General features: G+C 33.2%; 1 protein-coding gene across 1 annotated transcript in view; it reads right to left on the reverse strand.

Annotated features, from left to right (window-relative positions):
* LOC145249762 (photoreceptor-specific nuclear receptor-like) overlaps positions 1–22,500 on the reverse strand; it is a 446,605-nt gene that overhangs the window by 128,104 nt on the left and 296,001 nt on the right. Inside the window, exons 4-6 of the mRNA XM_080111683.1 lie at positions 15,888–16,088; positions 5,455–5,702; positions 2,709–2,946 (exon numbers count right to left, since the gene is read on the reverse strand). Coding sequence (XP_079967809.1) covers positions 2,709–2,946; positions 5,455–5,702; positions 15,888–16,088 — 687 coding nt within the window. The remainder of the gene's footprint in view (positions 1–2,708; positions 2,947–5,454; positions 5,703–15,887; positions 16,089–22,500) is intronic.

Here is a 22,500-nt window from a genome sequence, read left to right on the forward strand (position 1 = left end):
CAGACCAGCTTAATTCGGGTACTGGTCTCCTGCTTTATGGTTTTTAAAATCAGAGATTTGCTTCTCCTAGAAAGATTACCTTCACCACGGCTTACAGGAGCTCTCTCCACCCCAACACTCATATACATACACACAAACACACACGGTGCTAGTTGGTCGTTGACCCCGAAAAAGGGTTCATTCGCCCTTTGGAAGGTCTTGTCTTTAATCCTTCAGGGCGACTAGCTGCCCTCCTCACCAAACAAGTCTGGTGGGGGAACCAGTTTAGTCGCCGGTGACGCAACCATGAGGCAGGTAGTACTGGGTTACATGGTACCAGTAGCACATGATATGATCTGACATACATACATACATACATACATACAGGTTCTGCTAGGGGACGGCTACTATACAATGCGACACAATGAAGTATGCAAATATCTCAATTGGACGATCTGCAATAAGTTAAATATCGAATGCAGCAAGAAGTCATGGGAACATATACCCGAAAGAACAGTCGGAAACAAGTCATATACCATCCACTATGACTATGCAATCCCTACAGCCACGTACCTAGAAAACGGAGCTATAAAACCCGACATTGTAATATGGGACAAGAAGGAGAAGGAAGCAACCTTGGTGGAAGTTAGTGTCCCGAATGATGCTGGGTTAAACAGAGCTGAGAGGGAAAAGATTACCAAATACCAGGGCCTTATGTATGACATGAAAAGAAACTGGAACCTTAAGAAGATCTCTATAATTCCAGTAATTATAGGAGCAACCGGACTTATGAAAAAGAATTTTACAAACTATCTTACAAATATACCAGGTAAACCAAGTGCAAAGGAGATTCAAACAATTGCACTTAAAGGGACGGTTAGAATCTTAAAAAGATCTCTCGGTTGGAGTGTCTAAAATAGCAGGTGTATGTTTGGAATTTGGTAGGATGCCCCATCCTTGGCTTAAACAAAATGATAAGAAAAATGAAAAAATAGAGAGAAACATGTTTATGAGAAAACATTCAATTATCTTTTATCTATTGTGTTCCATAGGTAGGCAGTTTTGTGTAAAAACCTTTGTTCATGGAATCTATGTTTTGATTTAGGCACAGATAAACAGTGGGGGAAATATTTCATAGTTATTGTAGTAAGTAGGGTGTTTGTCTGAAAGTTTGGCTTCAATCTATGACCCCCCCCTCGCCAGACTGTCACACGAAACACTCGTCTAGCAGAAAACACTCAATAAATCCCCCTACTCTTTATCTGTGCCTAAACCTAAACGTAGATTCCATGAATAAAGCTTCTTTCTTAAAACTGCACGTCTGTGGAATTGTCTTCTGTTTTCCTGCTTTCCAACTGACTACAACATGGTTGTCTTTAAGTCCAACGTAAAGAAATTCTTGATGAGCCGTTCCACTTAAGTTAACAAATTTACCGAATTTCCATTACTATCGATTACTATATCGTCCAATTGACTACTGTACACACTTTAATCCTTCCCTCGAGTGGCCTCTGGGCTTTGATAAGTGGTGATGGCTATGTAAAAACAAAAAAGGGCGGACCATAGATTGGATATCAGTAAGGCATTTGCCATGAAAATAACTACAGAACAGAAAAAGCTTGCAACGTCTTTTCTGCGGAAAAGAGGTTACAGGGAGGAGAATAGGGCATCATCTACTAAGTTTCGAAGCCGATTTGAACTCCGTCAACGCTGGATAGGGTGTGCCGAGAAACTCTTGCTCAGCTGTGGCAACAGTACTCAATTTTAGGGCTTACCAGGCTCTTACACTGATAGGGATTTCACCGGGAGTGAGATACTTACTAGAGCGGTAGAGTGATCCAACAGATTTGATGTATATATTCCATTTCGCAGCGGAATTGAAGGAGATCCTAATAACCATTGAAGAGATTGTAGACCACAATAAAATCACGGCTTAATCATCAGCGCACAAAGGAACAAGACTTAAGCAGATTACGAGTTATTCGGCTTTTGTAGAGCAGATTGTAATTAAATGTATTTCCTTCTTGAAATACTTTGTCTGGTTAGGAATAATTTTCAAAGTGTTACCAGCTTAGTAAAAAAACACAACTCTATATTGGTCTTTATAGAGTTGCTTCCCTTTGATTGGAACAAAATTATGATGTTAAAAACACAGTTAACAACGCAGTTTAAAAATTGAATAACAAAAACATTGCAAGTAAAGACACTACCAAGCAAAGCTGAGGATATATATATATATATATATATATATATATATATATATACCTGTGCATGGTTTTTTGGGGAGAACCCCAGTAAAGTGCTCAATTATAAAGAAAATATAAATATAAGAGCGTAAAATTTATTTATGTATATTTGTGTCACAGAAGATTAAAAAAACACATCTCAATCGTCGATTTCAAATTGAAAACAAAAAGAATAAATACCTGGTTGACTATGTCGGACCCTCTTGCATATATCTATTTTCACAGAGACGTCATTCCCACGGACAAAGTAATAAGCAGACGCTGAAGAGACTCCGACATAAACGACCAACGACTGATCTCCTTTCTTTTGGATTTGAAACTGACGGTACCGAGGCTTTTATGATCTTCTGTAAAACACACATACACCCACACACTCATCCCTATATATATATATATATATATATATATATATATATATATATATATATATATATATATATATATATGGTTTTAGATGTTTTTTGAAATTTGGAAATTGCTTACCTGGTTTAAATAGAACTATGGCCTTCAAGCAGGCGAATTCCGCAGGGTCCACTTGGATCGCCTTAAAGCGGGCCAGAATCTCCTGCAGGACCCGGACATCTGCAATGGTGGACGTCTTTCCGTTAACCATTTGTGAAGGGTCGGACACGACAAACAACGGTGAGGTCTCCAAAGGTAATGACCATTGGATTGCGCATAAAAGAAATAGTTCCGTCCACGCTTCCTCCAGAAGAATGACCTAAACACAAAAGCAAGGACGGTGGTCAGATAAATGGCACACGCAAATCTCGACAGATAAATTTAATATAGGATGGACTGGAGAGAGTACCTGAAACTGGAAAGGCAATGCTATTAAACCTTCTGGTTAGAATCCTATTTCGAAATGTAATCAAAATCTCTCATGTCGACAAAACAGTTCTTGCGGTTTTTAACTTTTAAGTTCAAATGAGCATATCTCGGCTGAAACAAAAATTTATTGGTCGAAAAAAAGTACTAATAGAAATTAACACACTTTTTCCAACGCAAACGTCGCTGAAAGCGTTTTTGATATCGCTTAAGTTTTTGACGCATTTCTCACAGAGAAAGTTGTCGAAATGCTTGACAACATAGTAGGCGAGAGGTCTGGTGAGTATGGCGAACGAGACAGAGTCTCGTAAGCCAATTCGTTCAATTTCTGTAGGCTCGCTCTAGCAACATGCGGTCGCGCATTTTTTCATGGAAGAGAATGGGGCTTTTTTTTCTGTTGACCAATACTGGGTGTTGTTGTCGAAGTTTCTGAATGATTTCATCCATTTGTTGACAGTATTTTTCCGCCGTAATGATTTCATCTGCATTCAAAAAAAAACTGTAATGGATAAGACCTGTCGCAGACCACCAAACAGTCAGCATGGCCTTCTCTTGGTGCAACTTTGGCTTTAAGAAGTGTTGTGAAGCTTCCTTGGCGTCTAACCACTGAGCTGAGCGTCGCCGCTTGTCGTAAAGAAACCACTTTTCATCGCAAGTCACAACCCAGTCGAGAAACGGTTCGTTCGTACTGCGTAAAGGAAGGGAAGATAACACTTCATAACGGCGTTTCTTTTGGTTGTCGTTCAATAGGTGAGACACCCATTTATCAAGGTTTTTTTTGTTTCCAATCTCTCTCAAGTAGTTAGAAATCGTCGTATACGTTACGTCTAATTTAAAAGCAAGTTCTCGAAGAGTTGTGTGTGGATAAGTTTAGGTTAACGCTCTAAATTGATCGTTGTCAACATGGCCGACCACTACGCCGATCATCTTCAAGACTCTCGTTGCCGCCACGAAATTTCCTGAACCACCATTGTGCTTTTCGGCTGATTGAATTGAAATAAGAAAATTGTGCAAATTTGATTTCTTTCATCTTGCATCCATAAAAAAATTGTATTTTTTTATGGATGCAAAAACAATACAATTGATTTTTAAACGATTGTAATTTAAACGATAAAATAGAACTAAAAATGTTCTTTAAAATGACATAAAAAAAAGTAATGGAATTATAACGAAAATTGATTTGAAAATACACTATTTGTAATCCAAATTAAAAATTCCGAAAAAACTTTCTTCTTATCCTAATATTGTATAAAGGCCGTTCGCAAAGTCAGGTTTCCTATTTTTAAATTAATAATAAAAAGCGTTAACGAGGTACGAAGACGGGGGTGGTGCCATTAAAACGAACGACCTTTTGTACCCTACCAAATAATTGTTCTACATTGTCACCACCATTCCCAATGTTGACAGGAATTCAATGATACACCTTTGCTTCTGACACACGCCCGTGACAATCGTTGTTTTCTTAGAGTTTCACACCGTGAATATCTGCAAGAGACATATGTTAGTTCACGTCAGTAACCATTAAAATTCAATTTATAATCCCGTCTGACCTCTTTGGTCGGAATAAAAAAAATAAGAAATATCATTTTTTGAACGTTGCCGGCTTATAATAAAATTGGATGACTCTCCGACTCGTTTCTATTATTATGGATGCAAATTTATTTCATGAATGAAGATGAATATGCTTAATCTTGTTAATAACTTATAATAATAAAAAGAACGAAATTATTTATTTCACTTTTTATATAAAAACAAAATATTGCATCGCTATTATTAAAATCGAACGATTGAAACGAGGGGTGATAGTTTTGTCTTTATTCATCGATTAGTTTAGTCTTCTTGTGCATTAGTTTTTTTTTTTTTCCTTTATTAGTCATGCTAAGGAAGAAAGAAAAAGAGAGAGAAAAAAATAAACAGTTTCATCCTATTCTTATTATTTCTTAGGTTAATTCACAATTGTATTCTTAGTGTCGCTTGCACTGGGGACTTAAACTTCAACCTCAAGAAGAGTATAGCTTTATTTTATAAAGTACTCTATCTGTTATTTGCTTGCTTGTTGATTAAATAAATGGTTACTTTTAAAATTCCGTTCAGATTCCCGAGTTCGATAGAACGGTTTCAGAATCTGCGTGAGAATAGCATAAAGGGAGAGAACAGCAGTCTCAAGCAATTCTAAATTTTCTGGTCTGCATGAAGTCCTCCTCGTTTGTCACGATTATTTGTTAACGTACATGATTGCAGTTATAGATTAAATAATTACAAAAAAAAGATTTTGTATGCTGTTCAACGTCAACAATAACAATAGAAAAAGAAACCCGTTCACGCTTTCTTTGCGAACAAACAAAATATCCTTTTTTAATGTACGGATGACCAGAAAGGAAATAAGTATAAGTACACGTACCTGGTCTCTGAATGGTAGATTGGCAAAGGAAGGTAGATTTTTCGCCCATTTGACAGCCATGAATAGCAACCTGGCCGAACATTCATTGATGGTTTCCTGTTGGCTAGGATACAACGCCGCGGCCTCCGGATACGAGGGCTGCTGGGTGGATTGCTGAACCGAATGATCGGCAAGAGGCCCATGGGAGGAGGAATGATGCTGCTCCGGTTGGTGATCCACACTCGTCACATCGATATTTTCTTCTTGAACTGAAAACGCAATAATTATCCATTTATATATCCATTTATCCATTTATATATGTATATATATATATATATATATATTGATTATATACATTATTAACGTATATTTTTATTAGAGAAATTCAAATATATATATATATATATATATATATATTTGAATTTCTCTAATAAAAATATACGTTAATAATGTATATATTCAATGATATTCTTAAAATTGAAACGGTTTTGTAAGCTCAATGAAATGGGTTTACACTTTCAGAGCATATGTAACTTTATTAAGCGTTTCAAAATCATAAGAATGGGCAATTAATTCACATTCATATTGTTTAAATTACTGCGTCTTACACGTGTTTCATTGAATGGCATGAACCAAACAATCATTAGAGATTTTTCATTAGTACATCAAAAAATAAAAATTAAATATACAGTTTCTTTTCCTGATTTCAAACAGGTAATGTAATTTTAAAGCGAGTTGGAAAAGTTTAAAATACATAAAAGCCCGAAATCCAGTTAAAAAAAAATCAACTTTTTATAGATAAAACATTGAAAACATACCGATATGCAGACGAAAGGAAAAGAAGTTTAGTTCGACACAGACACATTCTCAACGCCATATTTGAATTCATACTGAGCTATCACCATTACTAGATTTTACGTATTTAAAGTTTAAGTTGAAAGGTGAAAAAATTTGAAAAAAAGCTATAAATTATATTCTTTGATAAACTATTGTAAAATCTCTGACGCAGTAATTTATACAATTTAAATGTGAATTAAGTGTATATATATATATATATGTATATATATACATATACATTATATATATATATATATAATATTTATACATTATATATATAAGATATATGCATTATATGTATATACACATTATATATATGTATGTGTGTGTTTGCATATATATATATATATATATATATATATATATATATGTATATATATATATATGTTGTGTCGTAACACAATATTAAAAGAAAAAAATCAAGTCGAGGTTGGTTTAATAAAGGAAGTGTATTAACCTCACAGGTATAAAGGTAGGAATACGGGTATAACTGACTAGTGCGCAGCTTCGCAGTGGAGTACTATATATATATATAGTGAGAACCGGTGTAATTTCCCTTATGCATAGAAAAGCCGGTATAACGTATATATAAGAACAGCTAATCAATAAAACTCGTAAAAAACGCTTTAAGAAGAGTAAAAAACATATTTAATTTTCAAAAATGAAACACAAATAAAGTAGATACACCTTAATCCGCGGTTAAGATTACTTTATAAATATTAAGTATTTATTATTTATAATATACTTTAAGTTTGCTATTGTGGATAATCTTTGTGAACTTGACTGTTATTCTTATTTCATTATATATATATATATATATATATATATATATATATATATATATGTATATGTATATATTATAATATTTTAATTATTTTCCTATTATTTTCGAAAGTTACAACATGTTTCCTACTTGTATTTTCCCGTGGAACTGATATATCTCTCTGAAAATGTGTTTGGTAAATCTCTTTCATTCTATGAAACACGTGTAAGAAGCAACATATAAGCATCAAAACAATATGAGAATGGAATAAATAAACGCTTTGTGGCTTCGAAATGTTCATTGTATATATATATATATATATATATATATATATATATATATATATATATATATATATATATATATATATAGTAGCATTATACTTCGGAATATCATGGTATAAAGAGTTCTCACTTACCCCACACCCCAAATTGATGTACACTTTTATTGAATAAATGAATTAATCTACATATATATATATATTAGTATATAGTTTTGTATAGTCATTTTCTTTATGTATAATACATATATATATATATATATATATATATATATATATATATATATATTAAATGAAATATAAGGGATAAAGTTGTATATAATTTTATTATATCAGCAGAACAATAAGAAAAAAATAAGGAGAATTAAGAAAAAAAAATCTTTAGCCCATGGCATTTCACCGACAAAATTTTGTCTATTTAGTGTTAGAGGATAAATTTGGAGGTGTGGCAAGAAATTTAACTAAAGCTTTTCAAAAGACCGATTATGCAGAATAAAATCTAGGTCCATTACTATTGTTCAGAGACCAAACTCATTGCAATGGAATCAATTGGACTCATCGCCAACCACGAAAGCCATGGCGCACCTCTCTACTGGCAATTCCATGCATATTCTTCTGAAACGCTTTAACTTACTACACACATTTCGCCAGATCATATCACGGAATAAAATCTTCCCGAAATCACTTGTTCTGGCACACATTGACTTTGACATTTTCCCAAGAATGAATTTGTTTCTGAAATGTAAGCATTTGATTTCAAAATTATGTCATGATTTGAGGTCCAACATGGAGTATTCTACAAAAACATGGAGTATTCTACAAAAACATGGAGTATTCTACAAAAAACATAGAGTATTCTACAAAAACATGGAGCATTCTACAAAAACGATATCCACGGATTTATTAAACGAGAAGGAAAATGCATAACTCTGATGATTCCTAGGTCAAGAAAGATTAATAACTGTGACAAGTGTCGTTGTTCTACAGCTTTGAGAAGTGTATCAGGGGTATTAGCCATTGAACGCTCCTCTTAACTGGCGAAACCATTATTTCTCGTATGATTTCCTAGAGTTCTTTCGTTATTAAATCTGATTGCAAGGTGGGACAAATATTTGTGGACCTGCCAATAACTGCGTTTTCTCTCCTGAAAAGTCGATGTACGAATCTCTGGCTGCTCCCCTGTCTTCCAACCATTCTATGTCGAAGTTTGACAGAAACCAAATCGAATGTTACAATTAGCTTCTAAGTTGTTGTTTTTTTTTTTTTTTTTCAATCTGTCTGTCTCTTCTCCAGGCAAAATATACAAATATGAATGAAATCTGAAGTTTTCTTAGGCAAATACGTCCGAGAGGCCACTCTTCAATACTAAACAAAAACGTATTTTTTCCATGTTTCGCTGAAAAGCTACCTTCTTCGTACGACGTTTTACTACGTAACTCGACGTTCTCCATTTTCTCGCCATTCCAACTTTGACATCCACGACTGCGCAGGCGAATGTCCTCCGTTTATTCCCTTCGATGCTGGCGTGATATTGTCAATATCAACATATTTCACGCCTGTTGCGTCCGGAATTATTTGGTCTCCACTTCGCTGAGTCGAAAACCGGCTCGATCTCTCCGGGAGATACGGAGCTGTCGGGAAATATGTGGAAGGCAGATGGATGGGAGTTGGGAGCGTTTGGATAACTGTCAGGGATGTTCTTTTTACGGAGCACATTATTCGTTGTTTTTTTTTTGTTTTGTTTTGTTTTGTTTTGTTTTTTTTGTAAGTTTTTTTATATTTTGTTTTATATTTTTTGCTTGACTTCTTCGTTTAAATCCTGATGGATTTTAGATTACTTCAAACGAAAAAGAAGAGGTTGTCCAAGAAAGATATCACGCGAACACACACACGCGCGCACACATGTATATATTTATGCTATTGATTCCCAATGAATGCTCCCAAGAGAATTTTTCCAGGGTGTAATATGGCTAGCAACATTAAATAGCTATGATACAATGAAACTGCATTCTGTTGAAGAGTACGTTCGCCTCCTACTCGTTATTGCAGTTCACGAGTATGGGGAAGTAACAGTTGTCACTTAGCGGAAAGCATTACTTTGCACTTTGAAAATTGAGCTTTCTCTGCAACTGTTAATAAAACGACATGCGAAATCATTATAATTTTCCTCGTATAATTGCTGACAATTATACAAGACATAATTATCTACACTGACAAAACGGTGATATGGCGAAACAATTATAACAATGGCGAAACAAATATATATATATATATATATAATAGTACAGAAGTTTAGAAAAACATTGGTACCGTCGGTTTCAAGCCCAACATAAAAGGGACCAGTTAATGGTAAACCGTAAATGATGTTAGGCTCTTGTCAGCCATGTTGTTTCTGTCTGAGGAAAAAATTTTAGGCCCGCATTTATTTTTTTCCTCAGACAGAAACAACATGGCTGACGAAAGCCTAACAAAATTTTCGTTTTACCATTAACTGGTCCCCTTTATGTTGGCCTTTAAACCGACGGTACCAATGTTTTTCTGAACTTCTGTACTATTAAATAAATAAATATTAAGCTCTTACATTGAAAAAGTTTTTCTTTGTAATCGAGCACTTTGTTGGAATTCTTTCCCCAAAAAACAGTAAACAAATATATATATATATATATATATATATATATATATATATATATATATATTAAGTAATGTGATTTATAATTTAAAAGTTTTAAAATTTTTAAAAAATTTAAAAATCAAAATTTAATTAAATTAAAAATCAGTTTCATAAGAAGGAACAACAACAAAGTCAATTATCTGTACGATCGTTTCGGAAATCCGTGCTTTTTATTTGTGGTATACATGTATTTGTATACCACAAATAAAAAGCACGGATTTCCGAAACGATCGTACAGATAATTGACTTTGTTGTTGTTCCTTCTTATGAAACTGATTTTTAATTTAATTAAATTTTGATTTTTAAATTTTTTAAAAATTTTAAAACTTTTAAATTATAAATCACATTACTTAATATTGAATTAGCTCTAGGACATTTAACTATCGAGCTTATTATATATCTAAATTACAACGAGCATTTCCTGTATTTTAATTAAACTAGTAATTTCACTATTACATTAAAATACACTTAGCTCTTTAGACTATTATTCTAATCTCCTTTAAATTATATATATATATATATATATATATATATATATATATATATATTGTTTATTATTATATAAACATGCTCACATCCCGCTGCTACAAACAGCCAATTCAATGAACATTTGAATAGTCAAGTCGCTGCCTGATGATATCTGTTGTTTGATTGAAACAAGTGGCTGTTTGTAGCAGCGGGATGTGAGCATGTATAAACAAGTATTATCAGCTCTTTTTATTGAGCACTATCTAACAACCTCGTTGAATTCACTAGTCCATTACTTTTGAATAAAAAAACCCCGAGTGTATATATATATATATATATATATATATATATATATATATATATATATATATATATATATATATATATATATATATACTAGACGATGATGAACTTGACGTTTCCCGGTATTAACCATAACGTTTAATTCCCTTAAAAATAGAGTAAAAGAGACGGAAATACCTTTACACGGTGCATACGAGTATTATGTTTTTCTAAACATTTCACTTCTTGTGAGTAAAAAAAAAAAATACTACTCGAGCTGAGATCGAAACAAAAACTTAATAACAGTGAGGAAAGTGTTATATATTCGTTCTTCATTGATGTTATCCTTGAGGGGTACCAAATTGAGCTTTCGTTACATTTGAATATGTTATATAGAGTTCTTCATTTAGGGGCACATTTTACGTTTTCTATATAACATAAGAAAGATTCCGTGTGATTGTCTCTAATATAAATGGTTGTGTGTTTGATTATCATAAAGGGAATCGTGTGTGTGACATGTAATTTCTGAACCTACCTCTGTTTCTCGCTGTTGAACCATCTGGCAATTTCTCATCCTGGAGGGAGACTTGATACCTGTTTGACGAAGATTTATCACTCCAAGACGATGAAATGGTTTTATAGTTTTTATTTCACTTTCCCCAGAGGTCCTGCAGCAGGTGTAAAGTGAAATCTGCTTGTGTGGTTCTTCTTCACACACGTCAGCGTTCGTCTCCCCCCTCCCAAGTTAAGAGGGGGGAGACCACGGAAAACGTCCATCTTCTTCAAAGCTCAAATCAAAATCTCACAGATCTAGCCAACCACGTCACACATACGTAATTTGGTCAGCTGACCTTTGGTTCTGGTAAACGTGTCTACCTCCACGTTTACTCACCTCTCTCTCTCTCTCTCCCTTTCTCCCTCTCTATTCTCTTATAGAGACACAGAGAGAGAAAATAGAAAGAGTAAGAAAGCCAGAGAGGGGGGGAGATGCTCGTTAACAAAAGTACGATAACCATTAGGCCAGATTTCAACGTTCTTTTAAAAAATGTTTTCAAACCTCGTGAGACAGTTCACAAGCAGATAAAAATCATATGACCATCAAGTATCAATTTTTAAGTTTTCACCCCTTAGCAGCCCCTGTTTTCAGATCAAAATCGACTAAATATTCTCTACGTATTTGAATACCCTAGATACCTAATTTCAAGTCTGTAGATAAATATTCTTTGAGTATATAGGTTGAGAAATGTTCTACCATACTCACACATTCTCACTTTTATAGATATAGAAATATATATAGAGAGAGTACCATATGAATATATATATATATCGCAATTAAACTATACAGTATTTCTGTTTATTCATGCTCATAAGTACTCTCAAGCCTAATATATATATATATATACATATATATATATATATATACATATATATACATATATATATATTAAGTAATGTGATTTATAATTTAAAATTTATATATATATATATATATATATATATATATGTATTTATTTATTTATTATGACACTGTCCTTGTATGCAAACTAGTTGTCTTTGTTCATAAAATAGTAGTAATTTTCACAGTTACAAACATCTCAGTAATGCATATTTTTATATTTCTTTTGTGCTATTATACAATTTACTCTCGAATTCACTTACGTTGTTTACCGTTTCATCAACAGCGACGATGTTTTCCTGCATTTTATCAATCCTGACCTTTTATGTAGTTGCTTCAAATTGTACCATTGTTAGCCCTATTTCTTTATATTTATATATATATAAAGTAATGTGATTTATAATTTAAAATTTTAAAATCAAATTTTAACTAAATTAAAAATCCGTTTCATAAGAAGGAACAACAACAAAATCAATTATCTGTACGATCGTTTCGGAAAAGTGCTTTTTATTGTGGTATACATCAAGTTATGTAGAATAATTATATATAGTTTTTTGGTAAGCAAGGTCTCCTCATCAGCAAATTTTGGAGGGTTTTTATTGAATTTAAAAGACATCATAAATAAACCTAGCATTAAAAGTAAGGCAGATGAATCTTTTAATTTTTCTTTTTTTGAAATCAGGAACTGTGGTTAAAATAGTCATTTAGATGTTTGCTGTAGCTTTTTATCTTATTACATATATATATATATATATATATATATATATATATATATATATATATATATATATATATATATATATATATATATGTATACTTTGAATTATAATATATACCGTACTCTGGGGTAATTGCGCCAACTAAAAATAGGTGCTCTTTATATGCGTGGTTGCCAATTACCCCAGCCTTGGCGTAATTACCCAAATTACGGTATACTACTACTATTACTACTACTACTACTACTACTACTACTACTAATAATAATAATAATACTAATGATAATATATATATATATATATATTTTAAATTATGAAATATATACTAATAATATAGATTTTTCCCAATTAACACGATTATTTTGAACCGTTGGCTTTTTTCCGAGAAAAATATTTACTGTCTCTGATAAGTAGTTTGGTGTTCATACGCGCTCCAATGAAGCACGTGTAAGAAAAAAAAACGAATATTATGAAAGAAAATATATAAACATGTATATATCTTTTGGCTTTGAAATATATATAAATAAGTCGCGTTTCAAAATTGCTTATATAGCTAATATAAACATGGCAAGACTTCTTATATAAACTTATAGATATGGGGTGGGAAGGCATAAATGAATATATAAGTCTTTTCAATTTATCATTAAAAGTGTTGTTTCAATCAATAACGCAACATAATCTTTTTAAAGATTATATATAGCGTAGAGAGAGATGGTATTTACGGTTAAATTAAATAAACAGTTAATCAATTATTGGTGTTAGTCATTTGTAATTTTATTGTGCTTTCTTTCGTGTCTATCTGCAATTGTTCAGAAAATAAATTAATGTGATTTAATGAAGAGAGGATACATAGTAAAACTTTTTTTTAAAATATGGTTTATTCATTTACAATGGAAAGCCATTAAATTTTAGAATTTAAAATTTATTTATATTTAGTATTCATGAAGTAATTGTTATGCATTTAAAATCAATATTTAGTGTTGAAGTAATTGATTATAGATATTTGCTAGAATATATATATATTTGACCATTTTTTATGGCAAATACAAAATACACCCTATATCAAGATATATATATATATATATTTATATATATATACATATATATATATATTTATACATACATACATATATATATATATATATATATATATATATATATATATATATATATATATACACCATATTTTGGGGTACTTGCACCAGGTCGGGTGTAATCTCGCCAACAAGATAAAAGTGCTCTTTTGCCAACCACGTATAAAAACAACACTTTTTTTAGTTAATGCAATTACCCCAGAGTACGGTACATTTACTTGTTTTGCTTATATATATATATATATATATATATATATATATATATATATATATATATATATATAAGTGAACGTGTCTGCGTGTGTGTATGTCTGTGTACATTTCCCTACGCAATAACTCTGTCAATTTTTAGTCTACAGACTCGAAATTTGATATACAGATTACTGAGATTTGGAAAAATCGATGTAATCGGTTTTTGGCCAGAAATTTGGCGATTAAGGGGGCAAAGTTCAACTATCTGACCTTTGAGAACTCTACCAAACTCCCCCGACAATTTTGGGTCTACGCACTTGAAATTTTAGATATAGGTTCCTTGGACATGGATCTAACTTAATAACTTGATTTGAGCCCAAAACAATAGGTCCTGGATATGACCTTAAACTATATCCGATAGTGAGGGCCCCAGCTTGCAGGCCTTAGGGAGTGTGGAGCCACCCTTTAATGTCCACTCTGATCCGGAGTGGTGGCACCTGTTAGGGTCCCAACTATGGGTTAAATAGAATACGACTTAAAAACAAATATACTATATTAAAAAATCGTTCTTCAAAATCACCAGATTCGGCATTAAATAACCTGAAAAGGGTTGATATGCCGTAAAACAAAACAACCAACCAACCAACCAACCAAAACAATAAATTTTAAGGGGTCATAATAGGGGTCAAAGTTTTAAAAAATTTGACCTCTGCGGTCTCTTCCAAATTACTAAGATAATTTCTGGTCTAAATATTTGAAATTTTACATAAAGGGTATTCAGAAATAGAGCAAGCTTTTTCATCAGTTTGGGTCGAAAATTTTTAGTTACCAATATATGAATGTGTGTATGTATGTCTGTTTGTATGTCTGCCTTAAACTTTCAATAAAGGCGGCGGATTTTACCAAGATCAGTATCGTCTTAATGTTCGACCTTGCATACAACAAATATCGAAAAATTGGCTAACAACATTAATATATTCTCCTTCAAGTAGGCACTTTTCTATGGGGGGGGGGTCACTTTTTTCGCCGATATTTTTGAAAGTTATCCTCTCCTTTAGATTGTGTAGCCTTAATTTTAAAAAATGTCGCTTCCGGTTTGGCGGTGGTCGTAACAGCATAAGCGTTAGGTTTTACCCCGTTCTTTTCCTCCTTTGCGGTACGGGTTCGAGCCTGCCTTCCTACTACCACTTTTTTGGGGGGGCTCAACATACACATCCAAACACACGGGCAACGCCGGGTTGAACTGCTAGTATATATATATATATATATATATATATATATATATATATATATATATATTATACTCGCACACATCTCAGTTTCTGTCCGTTTTTATACTTCATTTTTATTGGTTACTAGCATTTCAGCCCGTCACACAGACAGACAGACAGACAGACACTGTCACTTTTATAGATATATAGATAATGTTATCTTAAATACCGGGCAACGCCGGGTGTATCTTTTAGTTATATACATAATCTTTCGGACTACACCTTATAGCCATTCTATATAAAACGTCCTATGCTAACCGTCTTCCTCCGAAGAAAAAGGGCAAATATTTGAAACTCCATGGAATATAGAAATAAAACTTTTATCTTGCATTCCCTGTACCATAACTGTTTGATATCATAATTTACACTATTATAACTTAGAATTCCGCCGTTCTTAGTTTTTATAAGAAACAGATTGGTCAAGCAATCACTTGCGTGTATTTTGCAAAAGTTTGGAGAGATTTTCAACAGATAACATACTGACCTCCATCTTCTGGTTCCAGCTTGGCACATGTTTCAGCCGACATGAGACTCGCCATAAAACGGTGATTAGCCCCCGGACTGAAGGCCGGATGTGTCGCGGACACGGTCGCACTGTTGGTTGATAAGGCGTGGTCAAGCTCGGATTCGATCTGATCCTGGCGGACTTGTGCCGTGTTTCGTGGCTGGCGTTCGTTTTGGACGGCTGGGTATAGAAAAACTAGTGCAGGTCAATCAAATGGAAATACAGTTTCGGGGTAATGTCATGGTACATATTAACACATATGAGAAAAGAGTACACACTGATAGATATGCGAAAGAAGTACATATATTAATGCATATGCGAAAGGAGTACATATATTAATATATATTAGAAAGGAGTACATATATTAATACATATTAGAAAGGAGTACATATATTCATACATATAAGAAAGGAGTATATATTAATACATATAAGAAAGGAGTGCATATATTAATACATATAAAAAAGGAGTGCATATATTAATATATATTAGAAAGGAGTACATATATTAATACATATAAGAAAGGAGTGCATATATTAATACATATAAGAAAGGAGTACATATATTAATACATATTAGAAAGGAGTACATATATTAATACATATTAGAAAGGAGTACATATATTAATATATATATTAGAAAGGAGTACATGTATTAATACATATAAGAAAGGAGTGCATATTTTATATATATTAGAAAGGAGTACATATATTAATACATATTAGAAAGGAGTACATATATTAATATATATATTAGAAAGGAGTATATATATTAATACATATAAGAAAGGAGTGCATATATATTAATATATATTAGAAAGGAGCACATATATTAATACATATTAGAAAGGAGTACATATATTAATATATATATTAGAAAGGAGTACATATATTAATACATATTAGAAAGGAGTATATATATTAATATACATGCGAAAGAGGTACATATATTAATACATATTAGAAAGGAGTACATATATGAATAAACATGAAAAGGAGTACATATATTAATACATATTAGAAAGGAGTACATATTTGAATACATATTAGAAAAGAGTACATATATTAAAACACATGAAAAATTAGAAAGGAATACTATAACAACGCATATGAATAAGCACGCATATTAATACAACACAAAGAACTATGTTAATACAGAAACAGTATATACATTAAGGAGTGCTGATCTAACACGCGATAGGTTTATAAAAGTATTTGGTTATGAAGCACATACGCTCACCCGTCCACGTTTGATTATAAGACAACTTCAAAAAGTTTCCAGACTTTTGTGTATAGGCATTTAAAATTGTTGTATACTCTTTAAAATTTAGTATTTTATTGCTATACATGCTATGAGATGACTGACCAATTTTTATGATTTCAAGTTCAAATGAACAGCTACAGTACAGGAACTGGAATACATCCTACTTAAACCCGATTGTCACAGCTGGTGAATTTCAAAAATGCAATCTGGCGCAAGGACACTTTAGAAGAACGATATGCAATAAAATTCCGTTATAAACTTGGGAAAATGCCACAGAAACGTATAGAATGCTCCAGACTGCTTTTGGATCATCTTGCATGAAAGATAATAACTTTTTGAGTAGTATAAGAGATGTAATGAAATCAGGGAGTCTGGGAGAGATGATGAGAGGTGTGGAAAATTTACACACATTTATTCGCAAGGAACTCAAGATGCAGAAAATCTGTGCAGATTTTGTTCCATGACTGCCTGAAGAAAATCAGACTATTTGACCTAGATGGGCATCAAAACAGTTCCTCACTTCACTCCCTATAGTCCAGATATTTCTTCTGTGACCTTCGGTTATTATCTAAGCTCATGGAAAACCTAAAACGCTTCCGAGATAATTGAGGAGATGAAAGAGGCTATGATAAGGGTCACTGACACGCTTACACAATAGGACTCCCATGGAACCTTCCAGAAGTTGTTGGAATGGTACGCGTGCATTGCAGCCAAGGGAGATTACTTCAAAGGCGATTAAAGTTTCATGTGTGTACTATCAATAAAAGTTCCCATGCGGAAAAAATGTCTAGTATTTATTTAAGGCACCTCATAGTATTTATGTTGACGCTCTATTTCCGGCCGAAACCTTTCCCCTGGTCTAAATCACATTCTAACTCCATTTGCTATTTATGCATATGGTAACTCTTTAAAATAGTTCTGGTTTCCGTTCTTTAGACGTAGAGCAGTTGTAATAAGGTTAGTAATTTCTAATTCTAATATATCCAAAAGCAAGATTATTTTCTTTCGCCACCAACGCTCTGATCCCAACTTGAAAAGCATAATCCATACATTGATAACGTCTTTCCACTGAATAAGCCTCTACTACTAACATTCATTCAAAACATCATAAAGACATATATCAATTCTGTTCAGAAATTCGCTAAAAGCATGCTTGGATGATTCTACCAATTCAGAAAATATTTCACCCCTGACGCAATCTTCTACCTGTATAAGAGTCAAATACATCCTATGATGGAGTAATATTGCCACATTTGTATAGGTGATGCCCAGAGCAACATTTCCTGCCCGACTTTGAAATCAAATTTGCTAGCCATTCTCTGCTCTACCGGCATTTTTATGCCAGATGTTCGAATGAACTGCAATTTCTAGCCCCTTCTAAAACGTTAGTCCTAATAGTTTTGATGGAAAACTTTTATTTGTTAAGTCATCTAATATCTGGTAATCGCTGTATTGATTGAAAATTGAAAATAAAGAATTACATATATAAATGGATACGTTTGGAAGGCTAAAACGACGCATTATTTTAGATAAACAAATTTATTTGTTTATATCAGATATATTTATACGTAATTCTTATTTACAATCAATATATAACGCTTTTAATTAATGTTTAACGCTTCAAGTGCAGATCAAGAAAAAAACAACTCTTTTTTATTATTTCAATTTGCGCGGCTAGAAGATACCCTTGCTAATGATTGTTTTTTATTTTTTAAATCAAGCCGTTATCAAGACCCACGGATTGACACACTCTCGCTCGCAGAATTTCACCACACGGCCAAGGAAAGGAAAAGAAAATAAAAACAGATTTTTCATTGATAAGGATGTATAACATCGAAATATATCTGATATAATCAAGTAAATTTGTTTATTTAAAAAAGATGTGTTTTTTAGCCTTCCAAATTTATCTATATCTATATCTATATCTATATCTATATATATATATATATATATATATATATATATATATATATATATATATGTATGTATGTATGTAAAAAAACAATGCACAGAAAATAGAATAGATAGAATAATTCATGTTGAATTCACCTATTCGTAACAACCATCATTATCGTCATGATAAATGCTCCTTCATATATATTCTACATGTACCTGTATGTGTACTTATGTGTGCATATGTACGTACATGCGTGTATTTATGAATGTATGAGTGTATGTGCATGTTGTCATGTGTATTTGTTCTTGCGTATGTATGTTTGCGTGCATCTGTTTGCATGTATGCTTGTATGTGTACGTGTATATCTTTATATTTATATTTACTCTTGCTTGTTGCTGGATCTCAACATTTGGAACCGAGAGAGAGACTTAGCTGTCGTACAAAGCTAAGACTCTGTAACATCACCTGTGTATAGATACTCCCTCAGGCATTTGTCTATAAAAATGGTCCTGTGGCGATGGAAAAGTTATGACGCATGGAGGCTTGAAATGCTGGAAGCATGTAATAATTGATCTCAATGACCATCTTCAGTATCATGCATTCGTGAGCGTGTGAATTCACCAGTAGGACTAAGAAAAAAAAGTCATTTCTGGGCTCATGGACATTAAGTGTCTGAGGGAGTGGCACTCGTCTGACAAGACGTTTGCAATCATCATATCTTTATATATATATATATATGTGTATGTATATGTGTGTGGGGTGGAGAGGACTCCCAAAAGCCCTGTTAAGGCAACCCCTCTGGGTGAAGCAAGTCTTTGATTTTAAAAAAATACATAAAGCGGGAGACCAGTACCCGAATTAAGCTGGTCTGCAGTTTGATTTGTTGCTGGCTATCTTGTTCATGCTTGTTGCTAGATCTACACATTTTGAGCCGAGAGAGAGACTTAGCTGTCGTACAAAGCTAAAACTTTGTACCATCATCTTTGTATAGATACTTCCTCAGGCATTTGTCTATAAAAATTGTCCGTAGCGATGGAAAAAGTGTCATGTGTGTAGCCCTGAAATGCTGGAAGCATGTAATTATTGATCTTCCATCATTCTATATATGCATATGTATGTATGTATGTATGTATGTATGTATGTATGTATGTATGTATGTTAATATATGTACTAGTGTGTGTATGTGTATGTATACCTATTTGTATATGTATGCATATATGTATGTGTGTATATATTTTTATTTATTTATTTATTGTGTATACATTTTTATGTGTGTTTGTATGTATATACGTATATATATTTGTGTGTATGTATATGTATATGTATATATGCATATATATGTATACATATAGGTGCATATATATGTATGTGTACGTATATGTAGGTAACTTTATGTGTATGTATGTATATGTGCATACATGTGTACGTATATGTATGTGAATATGTATGTATATGTGTGTATGTATTTGTATATGATAGTATATATGTGTGTGCATATATATGTATATGTGTGTGCATGTGTGTATATATATGTGTGTATGTATGTGTTATATGTATAGTGTATGTATGGATGTATGGATGTGTGCATGTGTGTATGTTTATGGGTATGTATGTGTATGTATGTGTGTGTATTATATATATATATATATATATATGTATATGTATATGTATATGTATGTATATGTATATGTATATGTATATATATATGTATATGTATATATATATATGTATATGTATATATACATATATATATATATGTATATGTATATGTATATGTATGTATATGTATATGTATATGTATGTATGCCAAGGACCGTCATCAATGTCATGTCTGCTTGAGCGTGTGAATTCGCTGGCAGGACTAAAAAAAAGAAAAAAAAAAAAGGTTATTTTCGGGCTCATGGACTTTCAGTGACTGAGGGAGTGGCACTCGTCTGACGAGACTTTGCACTTATCATCATCATGTATGTATGTATGTAATTTTAAGAGTTCCAAACTAAAACTTATAAAGTGGTATTCATATAAATCGTGATCATGTAGTAAAAATATGCATAACAGAGCTGGTACTATTCTACAAATCACAACTCGCCACACAGGTCCCAACATTACACCGGGTTTCATGTCCCTGGAGAGTCATCTGATTTTGCTTCTGTTGTGGTTTGCGAATCGTTTCTTGCGTCCATGTTGGATAAACTGAGGTAGGGAATAAATTGTCCCAACATCACATGCAGCGATTTTTAAGATCTTTCGTTGCTCGTTGTTTTACACGGCAAGATCAACACGCGGAGATATATTCGCTTTTTATTCAAATAAGCCTTGTAAGAGCGCTAAAAGCACCGGATACAAACTGACAAAATGAGACTCGGCCGAAATCGAAGAAAAGAAAATAATCAAATCGGACGAAGGGATAAAACGACCCGAAACATGTATCAATATAAATGGCCTTTACCACGCGAGGGTTCCCCGCGAGGTTGGAAGGGAAAATGAGAAAAGTTTGTTTTGTTTTGTATTAGAAAGATATTCACGGCAGGGGAGAAGGGGCCAAAGCGACGGAGCTAATATCACACCTTGCTGACTGAACACGAAAGAGATTATTCACGTAACAAGAAAATAAATACAGCTTATCCGGAAGTTTAGGTCACTGTTGGTTTGGAAATATATGCTAATTTAATAGCTTTCTTCCACGTATATTTAGTGGCGGAACTGGAAATCGGCAATAAAATTCATGGTTGTCTTACAAGAAATCGGTTGTTTTTGCTTGGTTTGTTTTATAGAATATAGGATGGAAGTATACATTTGTCATCCTAAAGAAAACAAAACTACAGCTTCATTTAAAAAAGAAATTAATCACAAACTCAAGTCAAGTAACTTGATTATGTAGTAGAGCTGACATCTATTCAATGTAGCCGCCTTCAGCATCAATCACTGCCTCGATACGGGTACGCAACCGAGAGCATGCCTTTTCCACCAGCGCGGACAGGAGGTAGGCGAATACTCGGTGAATGGCAGCGATACTGCCTTTGGAGTTGTGGGAGGTCATGTTGGTGATGTTCTCGACGTATGACCAAACGAAGTAGTTCAGTGGGTTCAGGTCAGGGAGGAGGGGGACTATAGAGAAGGGTACAAAGTAGTAGCACTTTTTCTTAAGCTAAGGCTGGGTGTCTTTGTGCTTGTGGCCCGGTGCCAGTCCTGCTGCTAGACCCAGGCTCTGCCAGCGGCCAGATTGCACCAGGGGATCAGCACACTCTTCAGCACATCTAGGTACAATTTAGTGTTAACTTTCAAATATTTGAGGTGATATGACGTAGCTCTCATTTGAGACTACACCAAAGACCATAACCATCTCCGCAGCAGCGATATAGCATAATGGTGAGAAGCGCTGACTGTCGCCTGGCGGTCAAGTTTCAATCCTGGCTTGCAGTACTTGCTGCT

This window comes from Euprymna scolopes, chromosome 28 (genome assembly GCF_053919585.1).
Source record: "Euprymna scolopes isolate OS-2025 chromosome 28, ASM5391958v1, whole genome shotgun sequence".
Lineage (NCBI taxonomy): Eukaryota > Metazoa > Mollusca > Cephalopoda > Sepiida > Sepiolidae > Euprymna > Euprymna scolopes.